Raw genomic sequence first — 27,091 nt, 5'->3', positions numbered from 1 at the left:
GCAACAAGAACTAATGGGTAAAAAGATTAAAGATTAGAAAGCAAAAAAGTAAATTAGCACGACGAGGTGTATGGTCTACGAACATATCTTTAGGGAAATTCATTTAGGAGTATACATATTTAATTGAGAAGTTAATACATGTTTTTTGGTGCAAACATTTGATACATACCTTACTACTGTACATACATTCACAGATCTATACCTTATAGATTCAGAGCTCTAGCTGATCTGTGTAAATGTGTGCTCCATATCTGAGTAATCTGACCTTGTACATGTAACCGGTGTGGTTAAGTGGTCTCTGCGTTGTGTTGATAATAAATTGTATTTACGAGCCAGCGTAAAGTTGAGACGATCTCTGTTTAATGACTGACAACAGATAAAAACGATCAGTTTTACATCAATTCCTCACAATGACTCCTCTCACATGGAACATTTTACGAAAAGCCAGAGGAAACGTGAGGACACAATATGTAGGGGGGGGAAGTCCTCACAACAAAAAACTCCTGAGCACAGCGACCACGCTTCAGAGGTTCCGCCCACTGATCTCCGACCTTGCCAGGTATTTAACATTCAATAAAATGAAGAACACAGAATAAAATAATATAAAACACAGAATTTGTGTGATTATACAAAATTATAACATATTTACATCTGTTACATACAGCAGTACCCCTGTGAAATGTGTGCATGGCACCAGAAATGACTTAATAAGGTCTCATACATTGTTTGGAGAGAAATAAATGAGAGAATGAAGTGTGAAGGAGAGAGGGATAAAGACAAAATAGGTATGAAAAGCAGTAATAGAGTAGGAAATGCTATGCTGGGTTTTCATGCAATATTTAGCAAATCTCTATCATTATGTCCAGCCTGAGATTATTCGAGGTACAGTTTTTAAATAATACCTTACGGTTTCTGGTTTGAAGCTAAAGGTCATTTTGTAGGTACATCTCACTATTGTCAGACAATAACATTTAATTTTTAACAAACTGCTTTATATTCTTATAGTTCTCCAAGACAATGTGTATTTATAAGCTTCACACACACACACCAAGGAAATAACTATTTTGGGGTGACAGACACACCAATTAAAAGGCTACAGAGTGAGAGAAAGAGAAAGGGAGGAGATGTCAAAAGATAGAGATTGTAAAATGAGAGTTAATTAAAACTGCGCTCATAAGCTGATTGATTATTCTCCTTCTCTTTCTCCCTCTCTCTTGTTTTAATGGTCTTTATACACTTTAATGAAGCCATTTTCACCACCAGTGGAGATGGTTAACCACTGCACCAATTTAAGGAGTAAGATTTATGACTAACTGTTTCCAGTGCTGAGTAAATAAAACTCTGCCAGAGGAAATATTGGATCCCCAGAACGCCATCTGGGGTTTAGTAATTAGCTGCTATGCTGGAATGGTACTCTCCAATAGTATCATCCTTTCGTGTTGCCTCATTTTAAAAGAATCAATGAGGCAATACCTTGGAAAAAGCGAAATTATTAAGAGTCCTTCCTGGAAGCTGCGTGTTAAAGTTTTAAAGATTCATACCTCCATTTTTCACCAAAGCGTTTTATCTCCTCATCTGCCAACTTCTTTTGAAGACTCTAAAGTTAACGAACTTCTCGTTGCATACATAATGACTATCGTGTCCTTTTTTTGTGCTCAACTGCAAGAGAATGTGGTAACTAGGGCTGCTCAATTAATTGTATTTGAATCGCAATTACGATTTTGGCTTGCAACGATTACGAAAACAACGTAATCGAAATAAAACGATTATTTTTTTATAATAATAATATATATATATCTTCTTTTTTTTTCAGTTGAATTATACTTAGAGTTCAGGGTAATTAACTGTTAAAAACATATTGTTCACGTTTCTTTTTCAATAAATGGATGTTTTCAAAGTAAATGGATAATCGTTTTTCATAATCGTGATATCAATTATTGACCCAAATAATCGAGATTATGATTTTTGCCATAATCGAGAAGCCCTAGTGGTAACACAGTGTTATATTTTCTCAGTTGTTTTCTTTCTGTGTACACATGCACAGACCCCTGCTAACTTAACAATATACTGTAGCCTTGCAGCAGCTCCCAAAGTGTTGGAAATTGAAGAAGTTAGCACTCAGGGTGTGAAAGATGAGATGAGGTGCAATAACAGGATTATTGGAGCAGCTAAAACATATGTAAGTTTAAAAGAAATGTGCAGCATGTATTCTGTGAAACAGCAAATCAATTCATCTATTACTGTTGCTTGACAGAAAACAAATAGACAACTATTGTGATTGATCGTTTGAAGTCATCAGGTTATCTGGTTATCCGTTTGCTGGAGAGGTTTCTCTTAGTTGATTTGCTTTATACTAGCGTAATTGTACATATATACAGTATATATATATATATATATATAGATATATATAGATATATCAGTGGCGAACCGTATCTATCACAACTGGACCTTCTGTAGACACACACACCCTGACGGTTCGCCACTGATATATATTGTAATATTTGAGGGTTTTAATACAAACAGGCTGTCTGCATCTGGAGTTTGAAATTTTTTATTTTCTAATAACTTACTTTAATACGCCATCAACAGTAAAAGAGAAAATACAGACAATTGGATTTAAAGCTATGTTTGCCTTTGTATGAAACTAGCACGCTTATTGGTGGCATTTAAAAAACGTTCAATAATTATGAGCATAATATAATAAGCATAGAAAACAACTGCACATTTTTTGTTAGCTGAAAAATAATTTAAACTCATTGATCTTATATACAATTATATCAACGTTTAATAGTCTACTTGTACAAACTTAAAAAGAGAAGGAAAGTAAAGCAAAGATTATGTTGAAATGTTCCTCCAACAAATCCCTTCATAGCATCTACCTTTAAATCCAGAAGATATGTTAACATTCAGCCAATGTTCCTGCACTCTCATCTATTTATTTCTCTGCCACTCTTCCCGCTCTCTTGGAATTCTATCTACTAATCCCTGTTCACTCTGTGGCAGGAAATTGCATCTGCTAAATGACTAAAGGAGCTGATGCATGATATCATTCTTCAAAGCAAACATTTTACTGTAAACAGTATCGTAAACCTTCTTCCCCTCACACTTGGACACAAACACACAAACACACACACACCATTATGTTCACAAAGATAGAACAGTAGCTCACAAGTAGTCATTAACCATGCACAGTGGCTACAGACTCAGTGTTTACTGTATGCCATTACTGATAAAGCCTTTAGAAATGGCATACACATTGTGTTTCACTGCCAAGATCAGAATGATTTATTTGACAGGTAGTGACAATCACTAGGGCCAATAATACAAAATGTCAGGGACCTCAGCCATTATTATTACCTCCTAAATTGTCAGGATACTGCGATACTTGTATAGCTTTATTTTCTGTCACTTATCTGGATCATCGTGGTAGCAGGCTATGTCAAATATAATATAATAATAATTTCAGTCTTAAGTTAGACTCCCAACATGGCCATAAGGTAATGCATGAGTAGCCACTGATTTAAAAACTTTAAAGAGGCATTGATTTCTACAGATAGCACCTGGCTTACACACTAACTAACTTGTCACAGTGAAGGTTACATCAGTCAGAGCTGAGACTGACTGTGCTCACCTATTTGGCTGAAACTTAACAATTTTCTTTGGATTGTGATTGACAGGTACGAGAACCGCAGGATGTCATTTGCACAAGTAAATAAGGACCTCTTGAGCAGGTTCACTGTTACCATGGTGATGGTAAAATGAGGACAGATTTGGCCAATATTTAAACTGCTAGAGGGGGCAACCAGGCAGGTGCTCTGTACGTGGGTTCACATGGCACACACATGTACTCCACACACAGTAACATGCCTGTAAAAACCTTTACAGTTGATGTAAATGCATATGCAAATACGCAAAAAAGCTCCTAGGCTGGGAAGATTACCCAGCACACCCAGAAGATTACCCAGCACCGTTTTTACACTCTAACCTGCACATGGACATCATGAGGGAAGTGCATTGCATTGGGCCAATCTATATTTGTAATCCTTTAATGTGGTATGTTCTTTTCATTGTGATGCAGTGAAGAACTGATCGTCTTTATGTGCATCAAACTAGAAGACAACACCCCCTCCCTTCAAGCCTGACTCACAGATCAAAACACACGAGAAAGGGCAGACAGAGATCAAATGTGCCTGTGAGAAATCCACCCACAGGACATCTCCAGAGCCTCCACAGGCAGACTTAACACACTTATCCAATATACCAAACACACACTTGCAAGCACAGACACACACACTCACACATATTTAACATGGCTCAGTGGTTAAAGGTTAGCTTTTCAGGAGCAAGTGTAAATCTCACAAGGTCAGTTTTCAATATGAGATCTTAGGCTGGAAAACATTGCCTGAGAATCGACTGAGCCCCGCGGCTACAACCCTTATCAGAAATCCCCCTCTGATATGACAACAATTCAGATATGCCTCATACATCTCCTGTAAATTGTGTCCCACTATTTGACAAGGACTAAGGAACACCCCTGTCTATCTGCAATTAAATACAAAGACAAACAAACAGCCCTGTGAGCAACTATATCAACAAAGAGGAAAGACACAAGATCATTATGTTGCTACAGCAGGGAATCCAGCAGCTGAAACAACAGCACTATGGCAACTGAAATACTTAGTTAGTGTAATCTCTTTCAGGGCTTTAGGTGTGCTTCAGAGATAAACAAACAGAAAGAGAAACAGATGGACACACATACACCTGGAAAGACAGAGATTGCTAGATACATAGAGGAAAAGAGGATAAATGCATGTGTCTGTGTAAGGACCATCAACACCACATCGACAAAAACAATGTCTCCTTAAATGGCCAGAGAACATTCCGTTAATCGAACTCAAACTGTTGGATTAGTGATGAGAAGCTTGCATCTCCATTATGGCTCAGACTAATGAGACAATCAGCAGAGGGCCGTCACAGCCTGGACTTTATGATATCAGGGAGGTGCTTCTGGTTTAACAGTCATTGACCAGCTCATCAATCCCTTCTATTTAGCCTGTGTGTGGTTGATGTACAGTAGAGGGGAGTTATCTGTAGATGGTGCCAACTTAAGTTCAACAATAGAGGAGGGATTATTATTCAAAGAGCTCAAACTGACCAAATAAAAGACCCCCATCACCCCAGCCACAAACTGTTCAGTCTGCTGCCGTCTGGCAGGCGTTACCGCAGCATCCGGACTAAAACCACCAGACTCAGGGACAGTTTCATCCCACAGGCAATAAGACTGTTAAACACCTGAACTTCTGAAACAACATCCATAACATTCATCTGCTACTTAGTAATTATTTATCTATGTATCTAATATATCATCCCAATAGCTTGCATATAGACTCTTATTTCACTATTTCAAAACTATTTTTCTTTTTGTATTTACTTTTTAATATTTACTTGCACTACATTTTTCTGTTTTTCTGTATTATTGTGTTGCTCTGTTGGAGAAGCCTGTGACCTAAGATTTTCATCAGCATAACTACTGTGTAGCTATGTTCGTATGACAAATAAAGAACCTTGAACCTTGATAAGAGCTCCGTAAGCAGGAATCCTAAAATCACAGATGTATAAGAGAAAGTGTGTTTGTAGACTCTCTCTATAAGGACTGTGGTTTTGTGACAAGCAATGTGCCGATGATCAAATCAGCAGAAGAAGAAGAAGAAAAAGAAGAGAATACCTTATGGACCTGCTGCCCTATTGATAAAACTTACAGCAACTTTAATTTTCTCCCCCCCTTTTGCTTTTTCCACCCTCCTCCTATATATTCACACTTTTGATTTCATCCAGATTCCCTCTCCTCTCTGAGGATTGCTACCAATGTCTGTTTCCAGTTCGCCCTTAGCCGCTTCTCACCACGAGTGTACTGCACACACAGCAGAGAGGCTGTCAGAAGAAGATTATAATGCCTCTGATCTGGTTATTGGACAGTAATGGTAGATGGCGGATGAACGGAAGAAAAAGGGGGGAGGAGATGATGGAGAGAGGGAGGGAGGTGGAGAGAAGAGGCATGTGAATGGTGAGATTTAGAGTGGGGGTGAACTATTCCAGAATTTTCATATCTTAGCAGGTCAGAAAGGATATCAACTCTCAACTATTCTCCTCCCTTCTGCTGCCCTCCTCTGCTCTTTACACTACTCCTCTCTCCCCCAGGGATCTCATTATCACTCTCTGGCCATGAGGACTGAGCATATATGCGTATGAACTCGGCTAAAGAGGGGGACGAGCCCTGCAAGGAGGGGAGTTGGGAAAGTAGGAGATAGAAAGAGATGTTGAAAGAAAGGATGAGGAGAGACACAATCTGGAGGCTGGAGAATGGGGGAATGTGTGTGTGCAGAGAGAAGTGTGCTGTAATAGAACAGTAGAGCACATAGCCTTAGGTACCAGATTGTTATTGCTACATCTGCAGATGGTCGGGAGACGCTTCCAGCTGATTTATGTTTCGTTATAGTCTCTGCGAGTGTGTATATGTGTCACATCCATATCTATATGAGGCCATATGTGAGCATGCTATATGCTTGTTTAGTTTAAGTAATGTCAGCTAAATGGCATGTTTTCTAGATAAATAACCAATTAGAAGCTCACTGGGGGGTTGCAGTAAGCTACAGCATCCAATCAAATCCCCATACACCAGCTGTAAACTATTGCTCTCATTATAATGCCGCACACACCCTGCTGTAAATATCAAATTAAGTGATTCAGGATTCTGTGCTCACACTGAAAACAACAGTAAGTGAGAAGACTACAATTAGCTAAAATGCTCACTCCCTCCACTCCATATTTGGGCCAAGATCTATCTTTCCCTCTGCTCTTTTTTCCCTCTGTCAGCTTTTCTCCATTTGTGCAACAGCTTTCATTGATTTTTTTGTAGTAGTCCTAAGATGCTCTTAATGTGCCACTGAAGACAACATTGGTGTGTTTATATGTGTGTACATGAGCTGATGTGAGCGTGCAAGTGTGTGCTTCTTTGCAAGTCCACCGGACATAATGGTCAACATTAATCTAATCTGGAGCAGTTTGGAGAGAGACGACGATGAAGAAGAAATGAGACACTTTGACATACATACCTGCGCTTGCGCATACACTCCACCTCACACCCACACAAATGGCTCACGGAGGCTCTAATGCAGAGTTATTATCCTTATAATCACTCCAAAATCCAGCACATCTTCTTTTCCTACCTCCTACTTTCAGGATTTGAGGCATTCATCGTTCTCTCTCCACCTCCCGGAGACATCAGCTCTCTCCTGCTCTCGTATTCCCTCTCTAGCACACAGCCATGATAAATCTCTAAGATATCTTCCCAATGGGCTTTCATGAAATCAATGGCTATTTTGGAGCTTCACTTTCTCACTATCAGATCAGGTGTATGCCGGGGTATATGCCCTGTGTCTATGAAGATTCTCATATGCTGAATCTTTCCACATAAAAAGAGTCATTACATTTAATTATTATAGCTGGGGGCACATAAAGAATAATCAAATAATGGCAGGGTAAAATCATTGAAGCTGCTCACATGTACGCCTGAAATGTTCATTTCTGCAGCACTAATTTCTTTAGTGCAACAGTCATGTCATATGCACCAATCTACAGAGCAATCGATCACTTTACAGATGTGTTGTTAAGCCCTTGTTAAGAGGAGACAACTATTCAGCAAAAGTTTAAATCCAAGAAAATACATGCAGGTAATTACCAGCAAAGAAGCTGTGTGGTTAATATGGCATGGCTGAGTTTGAGCTGATTGTACCAATGCTAAAGGACATGTACATTATACTGAATATATATAGAGACAACAGAAAAATATATATCATTAAATTGTTTAATTTACCGCAAACAGCAGCAAATCTTCCCAAAAAAAAAAGCAATAAAAAACAAAGGAGGCCTAATGTCAGCTTGTGCAGCAGAGTAAACTGTGTGAGTCCATGTCTCCGTGTGTGTACTTGAGTTGAATATTCTTCTGGAGTTTATATTTTGCACAAGCAATCATTTTCATCCCTACCGTATACAACTGCGAGATATACTGTTTCTCAGGAAGCCAGCTGAGCCTGAGCCTGTTTTGACATTAAATAAGCTAATAGGCAAATGTCATGGCTATTAAGTGAGTTAAGCCCGATCGATGTCAACTCCGGGGCAGAGATATATAAATTCATTTCAAATGAGACACCAACTGACACCAATAAAACAAGTAATCTGTTAGCATCTGTCTGCAGAAATGGGGGACTGTTGAGTGTTTGGGAACGTGGATGTGTGGATGTGCTTCGAGAGGCAGTGGGAGGGAAAACCGATGGATGACATAGAGTGAGGCTGGGAGAAAAGGATTAAGGGGGGTAGAGGTGGAGGCATGGATGAAGCCGTCACTTCGCTTTGTGAGATTCTCTGCGGTGAGAGATGAGAGAATGATCTCCCACGCAGGCTGCAGAAATGCTTACACTAACACTTTCTCTCCGCCTTTGTCCCAGGAAAGGAGGGGAGAAAAGTGCAAACATGTCACTGCGATAGGAAGAGATCAATGTCCACAAACACTGTTAGAAAGCAACAAAGTATGGATGATTTAGTTCATTTTTATCTAAATTCTACACTTTCTTCACAGTCCTTCCCTTCTTTTAACCATCCAGCACTGAAATTATTTCATTAGTGATCAGGCAGCCTTGCAGCAGTATTGGTTTCTTTGTGATGAAGAGGCACAGCACTGGAGCATTTCATTTTCATTCTCATCTCAAAACTTTTGCTTTGATGGTTGGTTTGTGTCTCTGAATAACACTCACCCAGCCATCCCAGAGGGCCACACTGTGAATCATGCATCCACTCAGGCTTCAGAGTCAGCATTACGATGCTATCATGAAAAAACACACTTATGCACACCTTCACAACGCCCTACAAAAACAGCATGGTTTAAAAGCTACACATACAGGGCAAACTATTCAATATGCCTATCCATTTATGTTATAAAGAGGAACAACTGAAATCTTCATTGCTTCCAATAAAACTTGTTGATCTTCCTCTATTAGTCTTCACAGATCTAGGTTCTTTGCTGTGGCCTAATTTGTGTTCAAATCTGCAGCCAATCAGTTTTGATGTATCTTTCGCAAATGAATGCAGATAAATGGACATGCAGAATGTTAAGTTGAGCCTGGAGCCGGAGGCAAGTTAGACACATGGATTGCACTACAAGTGCTGCCCTCAGCATTTCGCCTTAAACATGTTAAGCAAGTCGGCTTCATTTTAAATGGACAGACATGAAAGTGGCATCAGTCTCTCATCTTACTCTGCAAGAAAGCCAATAAGCACATTTCATAATAATGTTAAACTATTCCTTTAATTAGGAATTGCACTGTTAGATATCACAAAAAGAGATATCAGGGGAGATTTATAGTTTCAAATGATCACCTTCAGCTCATTTTATGTTTCTATATTTTGGAACAAGCTCACACCGATCTACATTGTAATCCCTGCTGACCAAGCAACACACAGCAGCAGTGTGTTCAGAACAGTCAGACTCATTGATTTACTATCAACGGGCCAGGCATTGACCACAGCAGCCATGTAGGGCCTGCCCCTCTGTGAATTAAGAATTAATTTGGGTCTAGGGTTACTGCAGGCTCAAACTCACCCTTGCTGGACAACTGCAATACATGGAAAATACACACAGAAAGTTACGATAGAAAACTTGACATTGGTATAAACGGTCAAATTCTGGGAGGTGTAGTGAGAGTGAGGATGTTTTTTCTCTTAAGAAAATGAGGAAAGAAATCCTTAGTGTGTTCTTTGGTGTCTGGTATGTGTGTGTGTGTGTGTGTGTGTGTGTGTGTGTGTGTGTGTGTGTGTGTGTGTGTGTGTGTGTGTGTGTGTGTGTGGTTCAATATGAGGTCCATGAAATATGCATGAAGTACTGTATGTTTGTACCTCCCCCCCTCCCCTACAGGCCAGTACCAAGGTCCTTCAAGCGCATGAGCTCATATGAGCCTACACACACACACGAACACACAACATGTTGCACCCTCGCCTCACATTGATGAATGTCTGTCCTTCAGAGAGCACGACAGCCACTGGAGAGTGATACAGTGGGAATGAGGACAGGCAAAGAGAGTGTGCGAGACACAGAGGGAAAGAGAAAAGGCAGAGCAATAAAAAAAACACAAGAGGTAGGAGTGTGTTGTGGGCGGAGGTAGAGGCAAGAGGAGCGATGCAGGGTAGTGGAGGAAACTAGTTGGAGTGAAAAACAGCAGTGGGTGTCCCGCATTACTACAAAAACACTATGTTGAAACGTACTGTGTGACCGGACCAGGTATGGCAAGTGTATATTGTGGCCAGATTATGTGTATTCTTGGATATTACATATACATCTGTAATGTTCTGCATGTTAATTATATTTATCTTAAAGTGACAGTAGCATATCATACTGTATGCCATATGTTCAAGAAAAATTAACTCAAATGGAATTTAACACTTAATATTTATATTGTTGAAATATATTGAGATCCATCAATTTATAATTATAATGTTTTAATTTATAATAATAATAATCAACAATTTATGTTTCTGGATTACTAAGTTAAAGTGTTATTAATGTCATGCTTCTTTGTTAAACTGACAAGACCACTCACTTTCAATTACTGGTACATTGGTTTGGATGATCATGATCAAAATGTGTTGAGTCTCAATAGATATGTGGATACTTTTTTTTAATTTTGTTTGCTTAATGTTCATGTTAGGTCCAGTATGAACTGTTGCTGGAACAAGGTTAACTTAATGTTAATTGTGTGTTTAGGTCTAAGATTTTTAACTAAATAGAACTACATTAAATTGAAAATTACTGCATACTCTATTTCTTTATACCATGTAGTGCTATAACACCGCATTAAACAGATACTAAAAATACATTCCACCACAGGTGTTAATCAATGTCACACTGACTACTAAGGGTGGGGTCGGTAAGGGGGTATGAAAGACACATATCAAGTCACCACTGCAATAAATGGATTAGATGGCTGGTAGGAATAATATATCATTTGGAAGTCTAATAAAGACGATGTTGAAAAAAGGAAAAGCAAAGAGGGCAGAGATAAAGGGGGGGCGGTTCTTTATCACATTGTTTTTTAAGTTACAGTAACTTTCTAATTAGGAAGACATTTGCTGCTGTGCTAATGAGCAACAAACTCTTTCAAGCAGAACAAACAACATAAAAATAAAGCACACATGCACAAACACACACAGTCTCACCAGGACACCAGCCCATCTGTTTGCTAGGGAATCTTGCTTCTTCTCTAACTCTGCTTAAAAACTAAATGGGAAAAAATGCATCCCACACACACAGTGAGTATGCAGACATGACATCATATTTCTCTGAGCCTCTCTATGCAAAGAGCGTAGGCAGGAATGCGTGGGTAGCTAGTGTGATTACTACACTGTGAGAGCCAACACAGACAGAGCAACTACCAAAGCCAACTGTGTGTGTGTGTGTGTGTGTGTGTGTGTGTGTGTGGGTGTGTGTGTGTGTGTGTGTGTGTGTGTGTGTGTGTGTGTGTGTGTGTGTGTGTGTCCTTGTCTGTCACTTAGAATTTGGGGCGATCCAAAGACATCTATTTCATCGCATTCATCTCCTTATCTCTGCCTCTGCCTTTCTCCCCCGACTTTGTTCCCTTCTCCCCCCTTCTCTTCTCACTGTTTATTTGCTACTCATAGTCATTTTTTCTCCTGCTTTTGTTTGGCTGCCATGCCCTGTGAGCACTGTTTAATTCTCCCCCCTGCACTCCCTCTGGAGACTGAAAGGGTGAGGAAGTGGGTGGGGGTTGAGATGGGGGAGGACAAGGGCAGAGGCACTTCATTAATCAATCAACCAGCTTTGAAAATTTACCTAATTAATGGCTAATTACAGATCTGGGCACTGTGCCAGCTGGCATCCAACCCACCTCCACCGATATGACCCCCGCAGTCCCCCAGATGACACTAGAAGTAAACACCCCGCCTTGCTCCCACTTTTTCTCTCTTCTTTATTAGTCTACCCATCCATGCATCCACTCACCCATTCTTTTTTCATCCTCGGCAGAATAAACAGATCACAGCTAATATCTCAGACGTCATAACAGAAAAATCTAGATCTCTCGCCACACTCATGTTGCACCATATGGCTGTCTGTTAGATTTTCTTTATGCGGTCTTACCGGAGAAATACCGGTGGTCACCACAGGGTCCTGGAGGCCCTCGGGAGGCACCGTCTCACCCCGACTCTGGCTGTCGCGGTCCTCCCCTTGTCCCTGCCAGCTCTCTCTGCGGGATGTGCACGCACGCCAAGCCCGCTGAATCCTGTGGATATAAGTGGACAAAGCACGTATCAGTGACATCTGCATATCGGTAGGAAACTAAATTAGGGAGTTGCCATATGGGAGGCATAACTTTGGGCATCCTTGATTTTTAGACGTTTGCATAAACAATGTGTTAAAGCAATTCCAGGCTATAACTTTACTGGTTTAATTATCAGTAAAACGATAAGAAACTTTTAAATCTATATGGTATTTTTATTTAAAACATGATGTCACCATGCACCATATCTAATTTCTCTCTCAACACTGTATTTTCTTCTTTTGAGACTTTTCTTTCCTAAATGTATTTCTTGGCTATTCTGAAACATATTCTCTCTAGATATGTTTTTTGAACTTTACTCCCCACCAAGTATCTCATCCCTGTTTTTCAACCTCCACAGATACCTCTCTCCGTCTCTCTCTTTAAACTTTATTTCATCCCTGTAGTCACCCCAGCACGAAGGTCCAGGATGGAGTGTTGGATCAATTACCCGATGGAGAAACACATTCACCTCCATTGGAGCAGAGAGACAGCTGGGCCAAATGGAACAAATTGAATTAAGCCATAACTCCTAGCTCCAAAACCAATACTCTTCCCCCCCCCTTCTTCCTCAATTCCTATTTCTGCACTTTTATTCTCCCTTTGGTCTGTCTATCTGTTCCTGCATCCTATTCCTCTGCCTGTTAAACCTATAAAAGCGAGGGCCCTTGTTTAGGGAAAATGGTGCGAGATGGCAGCCTACGAGGATTCATGCACTCAGAAGTGCACTCTGACCCTGGCTCTGAAACCTAATCAGCGGGACGATTGAATTAAAGCCGCACATAAATTGATTTCTCCCACACAACAATAAAATGCACTTTTAAGGTCAGAGGTAACATGGATGGCACTGTGTGAAATTGACTCAAAGTGTAGAACAGGTGATACTCACACAATAGCCTTGATTTCCAGATGCTTTTGTTGCTCACGGCGACAAGGGCTATTGTCATCCTCTTCCTCACTCCTATGAGGACGGCTTCTATGATAATGGCAAGTTAGATAAACACAAACATGAGGTCATAAACAACAAAAACAGCACACAGTTTTAAGCAAAACCAAATCAAGTTTATATTTCAAAGGATATTAAAAGTAATGGCATAATAAGCTCTTGGTAGAGAAAGAGGATGTCACGGTAGAGTTCATGCTCACTAGTGGGCCTTGTTATGGTAGAATATGTGTATGATTTACATCAGAGTATACGACCCTTGTTGTAGATTAAGTGATGTCCATAAAATATGAGTACTTATGCATGGAACAGTAGAGACACTTTTGTGTAATGTCTTACCTCTCCACCTTGGGAACTGCTTGCCCTCCACTGTGATTGCAGAAGCGATGATACCTCTTCACTTCATCCTGAAAAACATTAATATGCAACAAGGCTTTAATTCAAGGTTCAAGCTCAGAGACCTCGGGCTCAACAGCGCCCTCTGTGACTGGATCCTGAACTTCCTGACGGGCAGACCCCAGGCAGTGCGGGTTGGAAACATCACATCCTCCACCCTGATCCTCAACACCGGAGCCCCTCAAGGCTGCATGCTCAGTCCTCTCCTCTACTCCCTGTTCACACACGACTGCGTGGCCACACACAGCTCCAACACCATCGTGAAGTTTGCGAGGAGGTCGAAAACCTGACATCTTGGTGCCAGGATAACAACCTCCATCTCAACGTCAGCAAAACCAAGGAGCTGATTGTGGATTACAGGAAGCAGCAGAGAGAGGGAAACGCCCCCATCGGTTCCTCTGTGTCCACATCACTGAGGACCTGACATGGACTCTTCACACCACCACCATCACCAAAAAAACTCGACAGCGGCTCTTCTTCTTCCGCAGGCTGAGGAGGTTCAACATGGACTCCAGGATACTCTGAAACTTCTACAGGTGCACCATAGAGAGTCCTGACTGGCTGCATCACGGCCCGGTACGGCAGCTGCACCGCCCTCAACCGTAAGGCTTTACAGAGGGTGGTGAAAACTGCACAGAACATCACCAGGACGGAGCTGCCATCCATGGAGGACCTTTACTCCCAGCGGCTCAGGAAGAAATCCCTCCGGATTATAAAAGACCCCCCCATCACCCCAGCCACAAACTGTTCTGTCTGATGCCGTCTGGCAGGCGTTACCGCAGCATCCTGACTAAAACCACCAGATTCAGGGACAGTTTCATCCCACAGGCAATAAGACTGTTAAACACTTGAACTGTTGAAACAACATCCCTAATATTCATCTGGCTGCTTCTTAAAAAATATTTTGAAATGATTTATCTATTTACCTATATATCCTATTTCAATAACTTGAACTTGAACTCTTATTGCACTATTTCAAAACTATTTTTCTTTTTGTATTACTATTTACTTGCACTATATTTTTTCTGTTTATCTGTGTTTTGTGTTGCTCTGTTGGAAAGCTTGTGACACAAGATTTTCATCGGCATAATTACACTGTAGATATGTTCGTATGACTAAATAAAGAACCTTGAACCTTGTTATGACAAATAGATAAATAATGATAATAAATCAGAAGCATTTTGCGTACCGTCTGATTGGCATAGTAGCTGAATGACTATGCCTACATGTACTGTAAGAAAACTGCTCTTTTTTCATGATATATTTCTGTGTATAAACCTTAAGAGTGCAAGCATGTCTGGGTATATTTACAGAGATATTAATAAAGCATAAACACAGGATGTGGTAAGGAAAACAACAGGGTGTATGCTATTTCTGATGCATAACAGCATGCGTGTGCTCTGCAGGTGCCAACCAGCTATACTCCGGCTGCAGGCCAGGGGGTGAGGCCGGTCTCAGGCAGCTCTGGGCCAACTGCCATAAAGCTCAATGGGACTGGACAGATGGATGTGCTCCCAAAGCAGCAAAAGCAGCTCCCCTCCATCTCTAGTATTAACTCATCTTTACGTTAGCCAGCAGGGTAAAGCTGCAATTTGTCCATGTTTGTGTTTAAGTGCTTGTGTCAACATCGAGGGTGTAAGGATAAATTCAGCTCACAAATCAGTAATATACAGGTACTAAATGACTACCAAAATGACTTAGGTATGTGTAATGAGCAAGGCCACCATTTACGTGATTAACCCACTGAGAATTATAACCTGACTCAAAGGTTTCCTTTGCACCATGCGTGTTTTAGTGTCTATTAGCTTGTTGTTTTACACTTTATTCCTTTGGGTTAGATTCACTGCTCTCCTCATATACAGCTGCAGCAGGCAGGCAGGAAATTGTCAGACAAACCAAATAAACCCTCCCTGCGCAGTACCAAACAGCAGACAGACAAAGTAGGGACTCGCTGGTAAACATAGTGGCTCATTTAGGAGCTTGGGGGAACATATTTTTGTAAAAAACAGGTCTAAAAACAGTTTGAAAATTGAATTTGCATTTAATCAGGTGCAAGAAACTTGACTTGACAGTTATGCTAGTATTATGTAAACTGGATGTGTAAAATGCCTATTAGTTCGCCATATATGCTTCAAACCTGCTTCACACAAGTTGGAAAAATAATAAAGTGAGACAATGCATGTGGTTGATATATTGTGCATTACACATATAATGTACATGTGTGTTATTTGCACTTCTACGCTTATAGTACATTTGGGAACATGTAGTTCAGACATTTCGAAGTTACTGCATTAGTTCTGAATGTTCTCGCCTTGCCTCTCAGTGAAGCCAGTTGAGATTAAGGGTTTAGGATGCCAGGCAAATGGCCAATAAGGGTTTAAAATACAACCATATCAACAAGTGTTCTGCTTTATTAACTGCAAAATCCATCCAGATGCTCAAACTAAAATAAGAATTCAGACAAATAACAACGCTGCTGATTAAGATCAGAATTGTTTTACCTGAATATGAATATTCTCAATAAGATAATCTTATTAATATGAATACCATTTAATGAATATTAAATCATGATATAAGAAAGACCAATGGACTACTATTCACTTCTATTGTAAAACATTTTTGGAGCTTTCAAAGATTGCAACACTTGATAAATCTTGTGTCTGTCATTCTTTTGCAGGTGATATCATTGTTTACTCATCTTTTTACTTATTTTTCCTTATAGCTTTGTGAAGCACCTTGAGATGACGTTGTCTTTAAAGTGTGCTATATAAATCAAATGTATTATTATTATTATTATTTTCTACGATATTGATCTATTGTGTGTTTACAACCAACTGTATGAGATCCAGATACATGCACTTAAGTTATATGAGAGCAATAGAAACACCCAGGGAGCAAAACAACTGCAGCTGATGACAGAAGAAAGGCATTACTGGCAGCCCATAGGGTACATGACTATCTATATAACCCAGTGGCGTCACCTGGGCATTCGGGGCATTTCTGTAGAGTAGCCCCGGACAATTCTCCCTCAATAATATAATACATTAACCGTGCGTTACCTGAACCTCATCATGACACTAGAGAGGACGGCAGGAATGTAATTTCCCGTGTTCAGTGAATGCAACAGAGGCAAGCACCGGTGCCAGCAGGGACCGTGTTGTTAGCATCTGGTTAGCTAGCTGCACCATGCCCGGCGCCGTGGGAGGGCCAGGCCCTCCCATTTGACATTCCTGCCCTCCCCCAATAAACACGTTTTTTATTATTTATTAAAAATATATATATATATTTTATTTTTTTAATTATAAATAAACTGTGAACTTTTATGCTACGATATATGTGATGTCAGAACTAAAAAAAAAAATCGCAGGCTACGTCAAATAAATGCCTGCGTCTGTTGTGATTTGTGATTCGTCCCCATTTAGACCAATCACAGCGTCACACTCTGCCGCCTATTCTGGATTTGTTTATTGTTTATTGTGCATTCTGTAGACTCCCATTTCTGTTTGAATTACAAAATGGACATCATAAATCGGCTTACAAGGTCTAAGGATTTATTCAAACGAAATAGCGATGAAAGAACTGCACCTGCCGTTGCAGCAGCACGCCTTAATGTCACAAGCTTGACCTCGGCAAACCCCTGGGCTGAGTTAGCGAGCCCAATCCTTGACTCATCAAGGCGGCCGCCACCAACGCTGTCCTCCGAGGCACAGCTCCCTGTGCCCCTACCGTCACCTGCGTTGCCACACCCTGTACCACAACCGCCAGCATCCTCCTCCTCCTGCTCCGTGCCGGTGCCTCCACTACAGACGCTACCTTGCAGCACATCAACAGGTTCTATTGGGCCAGCAACCGCTCAAAGACCAACAGCCCCAGATGATCTTGGGGTTAATAAACCCAACCAGGTGAAACTGGATCGTTATCCAGGGAGATTGTTTTCAGGAAAGAAGCGCATTTTTGCAACTGCATGGGACAACAACAGACCATGGTTTGAAGATTCGTTAAAAGCAGACGCAGCCTTTTGTTTCCCCTGTAGACAGTTTAAAGTAAATACGTCTTCATCTGATGCGGCTATACTGTCAAAGGTTTTTGCGACTGGAAACACGCATTACAGACTGATAAAGGACTGTTAAGACATGCCGCATCAAAAGAACACATTTCATGTGAGAGTTTGTGGAGAGAGAGACATATACGCGAGGAAACAAATAAGGAAATTAGAACTTTGGTGCAGATCAGCTGGCACGGAGCCGTTATTACGTGTCAGCTGTCGTTGATATTATAGCTTTTTTAGCTGTCAACCAACTCCCTCTCAGAGGTGACTCGATTCACTCCACAGCATGTCCGAGTGCAGTGCATAGGAGAATAAACCATGCCCAAGGCGGGCTAAACAGCTCATCGTCTCCGTCTCTACTATTTCTCTCCGAGTGCAGCGATGAGGAAGCTGCCATCCGTAACCAGTGTGCATTGCTCGTGATTTACCAGTGTCTGTGCTGCCACGCACACAATGTTTCAAAGTGGTTTCTATGTTGCCCTTTATTTGTGTATGTTTGCGATAAGTGTGCGTCTTTACGCAATGCTGTTGGCCTTGCTGTTTGATATTGTGCCGCAGGCCCGCAGCACGTGAAGGTTTTGTGTGCCCTCCCATGAAAATCATATGCCCTCCCTTTAGATTTGTTCTGGCGCCGGGTCTGAGCTGCACTAACGGACAGGAGCTGTTTGTTCCACAACAAAGCATGCCCCCGGACCCCCCTAGAGGAGGTGAGGACCCCACTTGTAAATAAAAATAGCACTTTACCCCTACTTACACCTATATGCCGTGAGCTGATTATCAAGCCTTCCTTGTAACATACCTCATTCACACCAACGCAACTCCGGTTCAAGCTCCGTGCTAGAGCTTTTCAGGTTCAGAACCGGTTCTTCGGTTTAGCTCCGGCTCTTTTCACACTGCCCAGAGTCCGACTGGTGCTGCGTCATTGCTGGTCTCTTCAGTGGACCACTGCTGCTTGTTACGTTTCTCCATCGTTGTGTACAAACTGGATAAAACGCCGGCTTTTTGTTGTTGTTCAGGAGTTGATCCCGCCCCTGCCCCTGCCCCCGCCTCGACGTAAGCATGACGTATGTGGTGCTTTTGCTCTGGCCGGACAATTTTTTGGTGCTCGAAATGAACCGGATTCCGGAGCTAAGAGGCTGCTCCGCTGCGGTGTGAACAGGAAAACCCGGTGCTTTTCAAGCTCCAGCTCCGAACCGGCCCTGAAACACCGTTGGTGTGAATGAGGTAACAGTCGCGGGTGTACTGTGTATGTGCGTGTGGGGATTGTTGCGGTAGAAAATTCCACTGTAGCTCCCGGTACCTTAATGGGAAACCCTACATGTTTGAGCACCCTCTATTACCTCATTCACACCAACGGTGTTTCAGGGCCGGTTCGGAGCTGGAGCTTGAAAAGCACCGGGTTTTCCTGTTCACACCTACCTCATTCACACCAACGCAACTCCGGTTCAAGCTCCGTGCTAGAGCTTTTTAGGTTTAGCTCCGGCTCTTTTCACACTGCCCAGAGTCCGACTGGTGCTGCGTCATTGCGTCATCGTTTGCGTCATGACGTAACCGTTTGCGTGCCTGCTTCATAAAGCCAAACCTCACGGAAACCCCTCACAGCTGACACCGACAACAACAACAATGGCCGATTGTGCTCCAGCTTCCTCTGTACCTCTTCGGAAGACCAGATTCCCAGTAGGTAGCTGGTCTCTTTAGTGGACCACTGCTGCTTGTTAAGTTTATCCATCGTTGTGTACCAACTGGATAAAACGCCGGCTTTTTGTTGTTGTTCAGGAGTTGATCCCGCCCCTGCCCCCGCATCGATGTAAGCGTGATATATGCGGTGCTTTTGCTCTGGCCGGACAATTTTTTGGTGCTCGAAATGAACCGGATTCCGGAGCTAAGAGGCTGCTCCGCTGCAGTGTGAACAGGAAAACCCGGTGCTTTTCAAGCTCCAGCTCCGAACCGGCCCTGAAACACCGTTGGTGTGAATGAGGTAACCGCAGCGGAGCAGCCTCTTAGCTCCGGAATCCGGTTCGTTTCAAGCACCAAAAATTGTCCGGCCAGAGCAAAAGCACCACATACGTCATGCTTACGTCGAGGCGGGGGCAGGGGCGGGATCAACTCCTGAACAACAACAAGAAGCCCACGTTTTATCCAGCTTGTACACAACGATGGAGAAACTTAACAAGCAGCAGTGGTCCACTGAAGAGACCAGCTACCTACTGGGAATCTGGTCTTCCGAAGAGGTACAGAGGAAGCTGGAGCACAATCGGCCATTGTTGTTGTTGTCGGTGTCAGCTGTGAGGGGTTTCCGCGCGGTTTGGCTTTATGAAGCAGGCACGCAAACGGTTACGTCATGACGCAAACGATGACGCAATGATGCAGCACCAGTCGGACTCTGGGCAGTGTGAAAAGAGCCGGAGCTAAACCGAAGAACCGGTTCTGAACCTGAAAAGCTCTAGCACGGAGCTTGAACCGGAGTTGCGTTGGTGTGAATGAGGTAACGTCAAGCTACCCCACAGCACCCCCAAAAGAAAAATCTCTGGCGCTGCCACTGTGGGCTAAGCCCCGAATGTTTCCAGGTCCAGGAAATGCCCCAGCTATAACCTAATACATAATCGCATAAAAGTAGGGATATTAACGGATATCTATTTTGCTAGGCACGTAAACAGCTTAATGTTATTATTTCCAATATCAAAATAAGGGCAATCAATAGACTGAAAGGCTAGGGAAGGTGAAGGTTGACAGTAATAGGCATAATGTGACTGAAAAATTAGAGAAGGAAGGGAAACAGGAAGGAAGGGAGGAGAAAACAACAGCAAAAAGGCTGCTTCCCTCTAATTGACGAGTTATTAAGATCATCATTTCTCAGAGTCCTAGTTCTATCACAGAGATTGATGGCAGGCACAGAGGAATGTCCGCACTAAAACACACACAGAGTTTTCCCTCGAGTGTGTTAGAGATGGTAAGCTCTCTGTGCCCTTCAGACTAGTGTGTCCACTCAGTGAGATAATTTCTCACACACATCTAAGCAAACAAACAGAGACACACACCTGAGTGCACTGAGGGAACAAACACGCCTGCACTGAGGGAACAAACACGCCTGCATGGACACAACATACCTACATACACGTTAACATGATAAAGAAGACACAAGTCAATCTGATCTCAGAGGATTTGATTGTAGTGAGCGATGCGCGGATACATCTGCATCACACTATCGGCTGTTTGGCTGCTGCTCCACTGGCCGATCAGCCTGTGGAAATGTCCAATCGGGAGAAGAGCTGTGCCAGTGGAGATGCTCGTTAATTGTGATATCGGAAATCAATTTACATGCGCAGTGCGTGCAAGGAGTTATATGGAAGTCCACATTTACTCTTTCGCCTCAGTCCCCGAGTACAAAAAGAGCCCGCTGCGAGATGAAGGTGTTACTGCATCATGTCAGAATCAGAATCAGAAACAGGTTTATTACGAGGTAGGTTTACACGTACGAGGAATTTGACTTGGTGTCATGGTGCATAAAAACAAGAATTAAAAACACAGGAAGAGAACTAGAAACATATTTAAAATAATAAAAAATATATAGTAAAATATAACAGTATTTACATTGCAATGGAATTAAATAGAGGAATAAAATATGGAATACAAATCAGCTGTAAAACTAAATAATGTTGTACAGTGTGTGTGCATTAAATGTAATGCATACAGTACAGTAGAGTCATGACATGATGACAGGATTGGAAATGCTATTTTCTTTTGGTGTTAGGGCTTTTTGGAACTAAACAGATAATTTCTACAGAGGGAAACAAGTGCATTTATGTCATTTTGGTCATCCTTTAAATCCTATTTGAGTAGAGAGGGAGCAGGAGACAGAGAAAAATATACTAAGGTTTATAAGCGTGAAATGAGAAAGAATGAAATTGATGAACTTTTATTGACTAAGAGCTGCAGTTTTATAATGATCAGATAACAGCGTTTACGAACCAATACATTCTCTCAATACCAGGCCGCTGCAGTAACAAAGCCATCAATACCAAGCTGGAGCAAGAGGTGTAGACTGACCTATGAAGCACTTATAAGAAATAGCAACTTCAAGCAGGTTTAAATCATGAACACATATGGAGGTTAATTTCCCATTTAAAAGTATGCGGTTTATCAAATACAGATAGATCCACTTCTGTTAGAGCCATGATATACTCCCCTTAGAAAGACAGTTTAAAGCATACACACAAAAGCTGCACTTGTGGTTATTTTTACTATCAATTTTAAGGTTTTTCTTTTCATTAATGGTATCATCAAGAAGTTTTTTTAAATGGGAAAAATGTACATAGGTAACAGCATTAAAATGCTTATTTTGTCCAACCAACAGCCCATAAATTAAATGTTTTAAATTCACAAAGATTAAAAATGGAAAAAGCATAAAATCATCACATTTGAGAAGCCGGAACAGGCTAATACTTGCCATTCTGCTTGATGAAGGATACATTGATATACTGTAAATATACAATATAAAAATGTGTTGTTGATTGATTTTCTGCTGATTTTTGCAAACTGATTAATCAATTCAGCTTGTAGCGAACAGAATACATACAATATACAAACTAGTGTTGAGCTGACGTTAGTGCAGTGAAGAATGTTCAGCATTTAAAAGAGGATGGAAGGAGAGGAGAGCAAGAGGCTATCAATAAGTAGGAAGAGTATGTTAAAAATAAATTGGGACAGGAGAAGAGAAAGACATCCAGGGAAGTGTGAAGCTGGGTTGTGACGAGATGAAGAAGGTGTGAGAGTGAGAAAAAATACTGTATGTCGATCAAAATGCAAAAAGGAGAGCTTGGGAATATTCCCCCAATAGAAAGCGGATTTGGTTAAAATAGGTTGAAGGTGTGAGTGAGAGCATGTTCACACACACATATATGCCCATCATCGTTGAGGGAGATTCCTTCAGTGATCCAAGACTAAGCCCTTTCATTTAAACTGGCCTTCCCTGACAGGGGTAATGTGATTGGATGGATATCACTACAAAGCAAACTGACAGGAGTGTGTAAGGCTAAGCATCTTTGTGTATATGTTTTGGGGTTATTGTGCATTTTCGTAAAAGAAAAACATATTCTTTTCTTCGTCTTGCATTAAACCAGAGCACACACACTCACAAAAGGATAAATATTTCTTCATAAAATGATCGTGGCAGGCCAAGAGTTACCTATCCGTCAGTGTGCAGCCTCATCTCGCTCCAGCGCGGGTTATTACAACTCAATTGCAGAGAGTTTGAGTGAGCTGGCGCAAACAGCACTCAGCACAGCTATGTCCCACTGGGAGAGAGACGATAATGCACTTCTGAAATATGACACCCTTCCCTTTCACCACACTCCCACTATGTACATCCCTTTATATATTACAGAATATCTGTGTCTGGTTGGTGAACTGATGCTGCCCTGCACTTGTTTATGCTGGATTGTTGCTCCTGTGAAGCACACAATTCAATAAAATAAAAATATTTCTGCATGTTCTCTGCCTAAAGAACACCAAGGGGCTTCGTGTGTGATACTGATGAATGATTTGAAGATTCCAGCTGCTAATGCTGTGTCAACAATGTTTCCTGTATTGTATATTTCATGCACAACCCCATACGCGACCCCCTGTGGCATGCTGTTTAAATAAGCTGTGTGTAAAATGTTTAACAACCAGAGCTCATGGCCGTAAAATGCATCTGTCCCATTGATTATGAGGTAATAGCTGGATAGATTAATGTCTTTCTCTGGGGGTTCACGCCTCTGCAATGAATCTGAATCACTCACACAGACACAGCAAGTGGAGCAGCCTTCATATCCAATAACCTGCATTTCTGTCCTCACTCATAATTCACATACCAATTACTGGTTAGTCCTACATGAAGCTTCTTCATTTCCTCCCTTGCAGTCCTATATGAACCTACTCTGACATGGCGTCTCACAGAGTGAAGTTGGATTCATTTGGAAAAGTCATTTTTTGAGAGCAATAATAAAATACAACTGTCAAGTGGTGCAGTGGTACAAATCTGAAGTCAAAATTAGAGAACATGCAATGAACAAGACTGTGTGTGTGTGTGTGTGTGTGTGTGTGTGTGTGTGTGTGTGTGTGTGTGTGTGTGTGTGTGTGTGTGTGTGTTTTGGAGGGTTGCACCACCATAATATATTGCTGTGAGTCAGGTGCTGTGATGGAACAGTGCTTTCAGAGCTCACGCGCTCAATATCCCCTGCCGCCGATAATGCGCAACACTACATCACTGGCATTAAATATTCAGAAACTCAGAACAACCAGGTGAACTTGTGCACCTAACACTCACTCAAGCACACACAGGAAACATCATATACTTCTTTTAAATAGGATAAGCAAACTAATTTAAATTAGGCAGTCAATTACAACAACCACTGTTCACAAGCCAACTGTTAAAGTTTTAAAACATGTAAAATACCCCTCTCTCCACACACACCTATTTTGAGTGTCATTTATTAGCCAGAAAAGAGACAACACACAATGAAAAAAGTTATAGATGGTTTTTTTGGTATATATATTGTGATATGATCGTGACTGTGCATTAGTCGCATATGAGAAAAGTTATATGTAGCTGGAGTTCCAATAGGCCTGTATTTCTGAAACCTTTTCAGCTTCTGCCATGACACAAATCTTTAAGCCGCCTCAAGCCAACATGAAAAAGCAATTCTCCAAACTAAATTGAATTCAGTCAATTGTACCATTTGCATGGGTGAATAAAGGGAAGCTAAATCCAAAGCGGTGTACTGTATAGGGTACACAGTTGCAGGGGGAGAGTTTTAGTTTTACAGTCCCTGTCCGTAGTATGATACTTCTCTGTTGTCTCTCCAGCAAGCAGAGAATAGTTGCCTAAATTATGTCAAATTCCCCCCAAAAATAATAGTATACATTCAATTTGTTTCTTCGGTCTATGGGCTCTTTTTCCCATTAGAGACTTTGCTACTGAGGATCAACTTACTGCTCCAAAAAAAGATCAGAAAGTGAATTACATCATTGCTGAAATGTTCCCTCACCAGAAGAGATCCCATCATCCATTAGCAATATCTTTCCAGGGATATACACTGTTCACAGTCATGCCATAATACTGTACTAGTCGGTTGCCCTCTGTCCTTGATGCCTCTTACCTGGTTATTAATGCACAGAGCAAGGTGTTTCCTCTCCCGAGCCACAGCCTGATTCCCGCTGCGCAGCCTCGCCTCTTCTCCCTGATACATGCTTCTGGAAGGACAGCGCTCAAATTAGGATACACAAAATCCCCAGATATAAAATACATGTTATAAACCCTCAGTGAACGATACACCTTCACTGTGTGCGGCTGCAGAGTACCGTCATGCAGAATGATATCACTCATCAGTGCATGTCGAATCAGCCGGTACTGGAGCTGCTCGTTAGTCCTAAATAAACATTGTTGCTTTACATGTATGACTAAGAACAGTCGGTGGATGTGCCACTAACCTGCACGTGCCGTTCCTCAGCATGATGAGCTCTCCCTCTCTCCGCGGTCAGACAGAGATGAAGTGAACACCTTGAGTCGGGAGCAGCCGGAGAGACACCAGACTTGGAATTTCTCTCAGCCAATGGGACGCTGAGCGTGCGCGCGTTTTCATACAGCGCCCACCGCGCGTGTGTAGATGGTGTCATTTAACTCGGCAATCGGCTCTAATCACAGCATTAGTTATTCTGCACGCCTGCTTTCTGGAGAAGGGCAATCTCATACTACAGTATCTTCAGCCTATTATGTGCCAGTCTATTTGCTCATATCCTAGATATGGCTTTATAATGGTTTACATCACACAGGTGTGGGCTGAGACCAGGAGGGAAACACGAGTTGAACAAACACATACATTTGGTTTCAATCTTTTTTTTAACGAAGCACACGCCATCCTTAGAGCACAGAGGTGAGCTGCAGACCGATGAGGTGCAAGGAGAACAAAGTTAATTTACTCTTAAGTTAAGTGACTAGGCCACCAACTTATCAAACCACCTATTTGAATGGAGGACTTCCAAATATGTCCAGTTACCAACTACTACAAAAGGATCCTTCTACCAGTGTCCTACAGCCTCGTGTTTCTGCTGGGCTTGTGTTTGAACGGGGCCCTGTTGCGGTGCGTTTGCGGCCGGACGCGCCGCTGGAGCAGCACGGTCATCTACATGACCAACCTCGCGGTGGCGGATCTCCTCTACGTGCTGGCCTTGCCCCCTCTCATCATCAGCAACGCAATGGGCGGCTTGTGGCCCTTCGGCAACATTATCTGTAAAAGCGTCAGGTTTTTCTTCTTCGTCAACCTCCACTGTAGCATGATGTTTCTCACGTGCGTCAGCGTGCACCGTTTCATTGGTGTGTGCTTCCCTATTGCTGGTGTGCGCTTCAGGACCAGCAAACTGGCCCTCTTTGCGTCAGGGTCGGTTTGGATCCTGGCCACTGCAGAGATTTTACCGACACTGGTCTTTGCACACACGGGGGTCATCAACAACATGACTGTGTGCTTTGAAATGACCAGCCCCGAGCAATTTAAAGAGTACTTTCCCTATGGGATGTTTTTAGCCATAGTGGGGTTTCTGATCCCATTCCTCGTCGTTATCACCTGTTACACCTCCATGATGACGGCGCTTTACTGCAGGGCCACGGACAGCATCTCTCACGCCAGGACTGCTCGTATGCGCAACAAGTCTCTTTCCACTCTCTTCGTTGTGTTTCTCATGTTTGTGGTGTGTTTTGTCCCTTATCACATTTCTCGGACCGTTTACTTGTTTGTGAGGGTGTACATGCCCGCGGACTGTCATCTTCTGAACATAGTCATGATCTCCTTTAAAGTGTGGAAGCCTGTGGTCAGCTTCAACTCCTGCGCAAATCCTCTCCTCTACTTTTTGGGCAGTGATCGGCAGCGTAGGAAGCTGCGGGCCTGGCTGTCGGTGAGGAGGAAAAGAGTGGTGCCCATCCTGTGTCTGGTGGATGCAGGCAGCACTTACAGGTCCGGAGGGTAGAGCATCGTTTAGAAGTCTCAAATATCCACAAGTGACTTTTAACACTAGTCAGAGCGGTAATAACTCTGAAATTATACCACTGTCTTAACTGTTTAATAATTAATTGTATAATTATTTAAATGTTATGTAGGCTATTTAATAATGTATTTTGCAAACTTCAACAGGTCACACAAGGCACTGACTTGTGGGCATATTTATGTAGCCTACACTGACTTATTGCAACCTAAACCTTAAATAAAAGCAAAAGTAAGAGACTATATCCTGCAATGGCGGTTCTGATAATAAATGATACTGTGTGGCCAGAGGTGACATTTAACATTT

At 42.0% G+C, this 27,091-nt stretch overlaps 2 protein-coding genes across 2 annotated transcripts in view; one reads left to right on the top strand and one right to left on the bottom strand.

The window, feature by feature from the left end:
• Window positions 1-25,363, bottom strand: part of schip1 (schwannomin interacting protein 1) — a 220,838-nt gene extending 195,475 nt beyond the window's left edge. The window contains exons 1-5 of the mRNA XM_034229412.1: window positions 25,241-25,363; window positions 24,910-25,003; window positions 13,666-13,733; window positions 13,273-13,359; window positions 12,206-12,347 (exon numbers count right to left, since the gene is read on the bottom strand). Of these exons, the coding sequence (XP_034085303.1) occupies window positions 12,206-12,347; window positions 13,273-13,359; window positions 13,666-13,733; window positions 24,910-25,003; window positions 25,241-25,263 (414 nt within the window). The 5' untranslated portion in view covers window positions 25,264-25,363. The remainder of the gene's footprint in view (window positions 1-12,205; window positions 12,348-13,272; window positions 13,360-13,665; window positions 13,734-24,909; window positions 25,004-25,240) is intronic.
• A 414-nt stretch (window positions 25,364-25,777) lies between these two features.
• LOC117554861 (P2Y purinoceptor 4-like) lies at window positions 25,778-26,770 on the top strand. The gene has a single exon (XM_034229429.1). It carries the CDS (start codon window positions 25,778-25,780, stop codon window positions 26,768-26,770), a length of 993 nt encoding a protein of 330 aa, XP_034085320.1.
• The last annotated feature ends 321 nt before the right edge of the window (window positions 26,771-27,091 follow it).

This window comes from Gymnodraco acuticeps, unplaced genomic scaffold, assembly GCF_902827175.1.
Source record: "Gymnodraco acuticeps unplaced genomic scaffold, fGymAcu1.1, whole genome shotgun sequence".
Taxonomy (NCBI): Eukaryota; Metazoa; Chordata; class Actinopteri; order Perciformes; family Bathydraconidae; genus Gymnodraco; species Gymnodraco acuticeps.
Note: the sequence above shows the minus strand (reverse complement) of the source record. Positions and strands in the feature narration are given on the sequence as shown.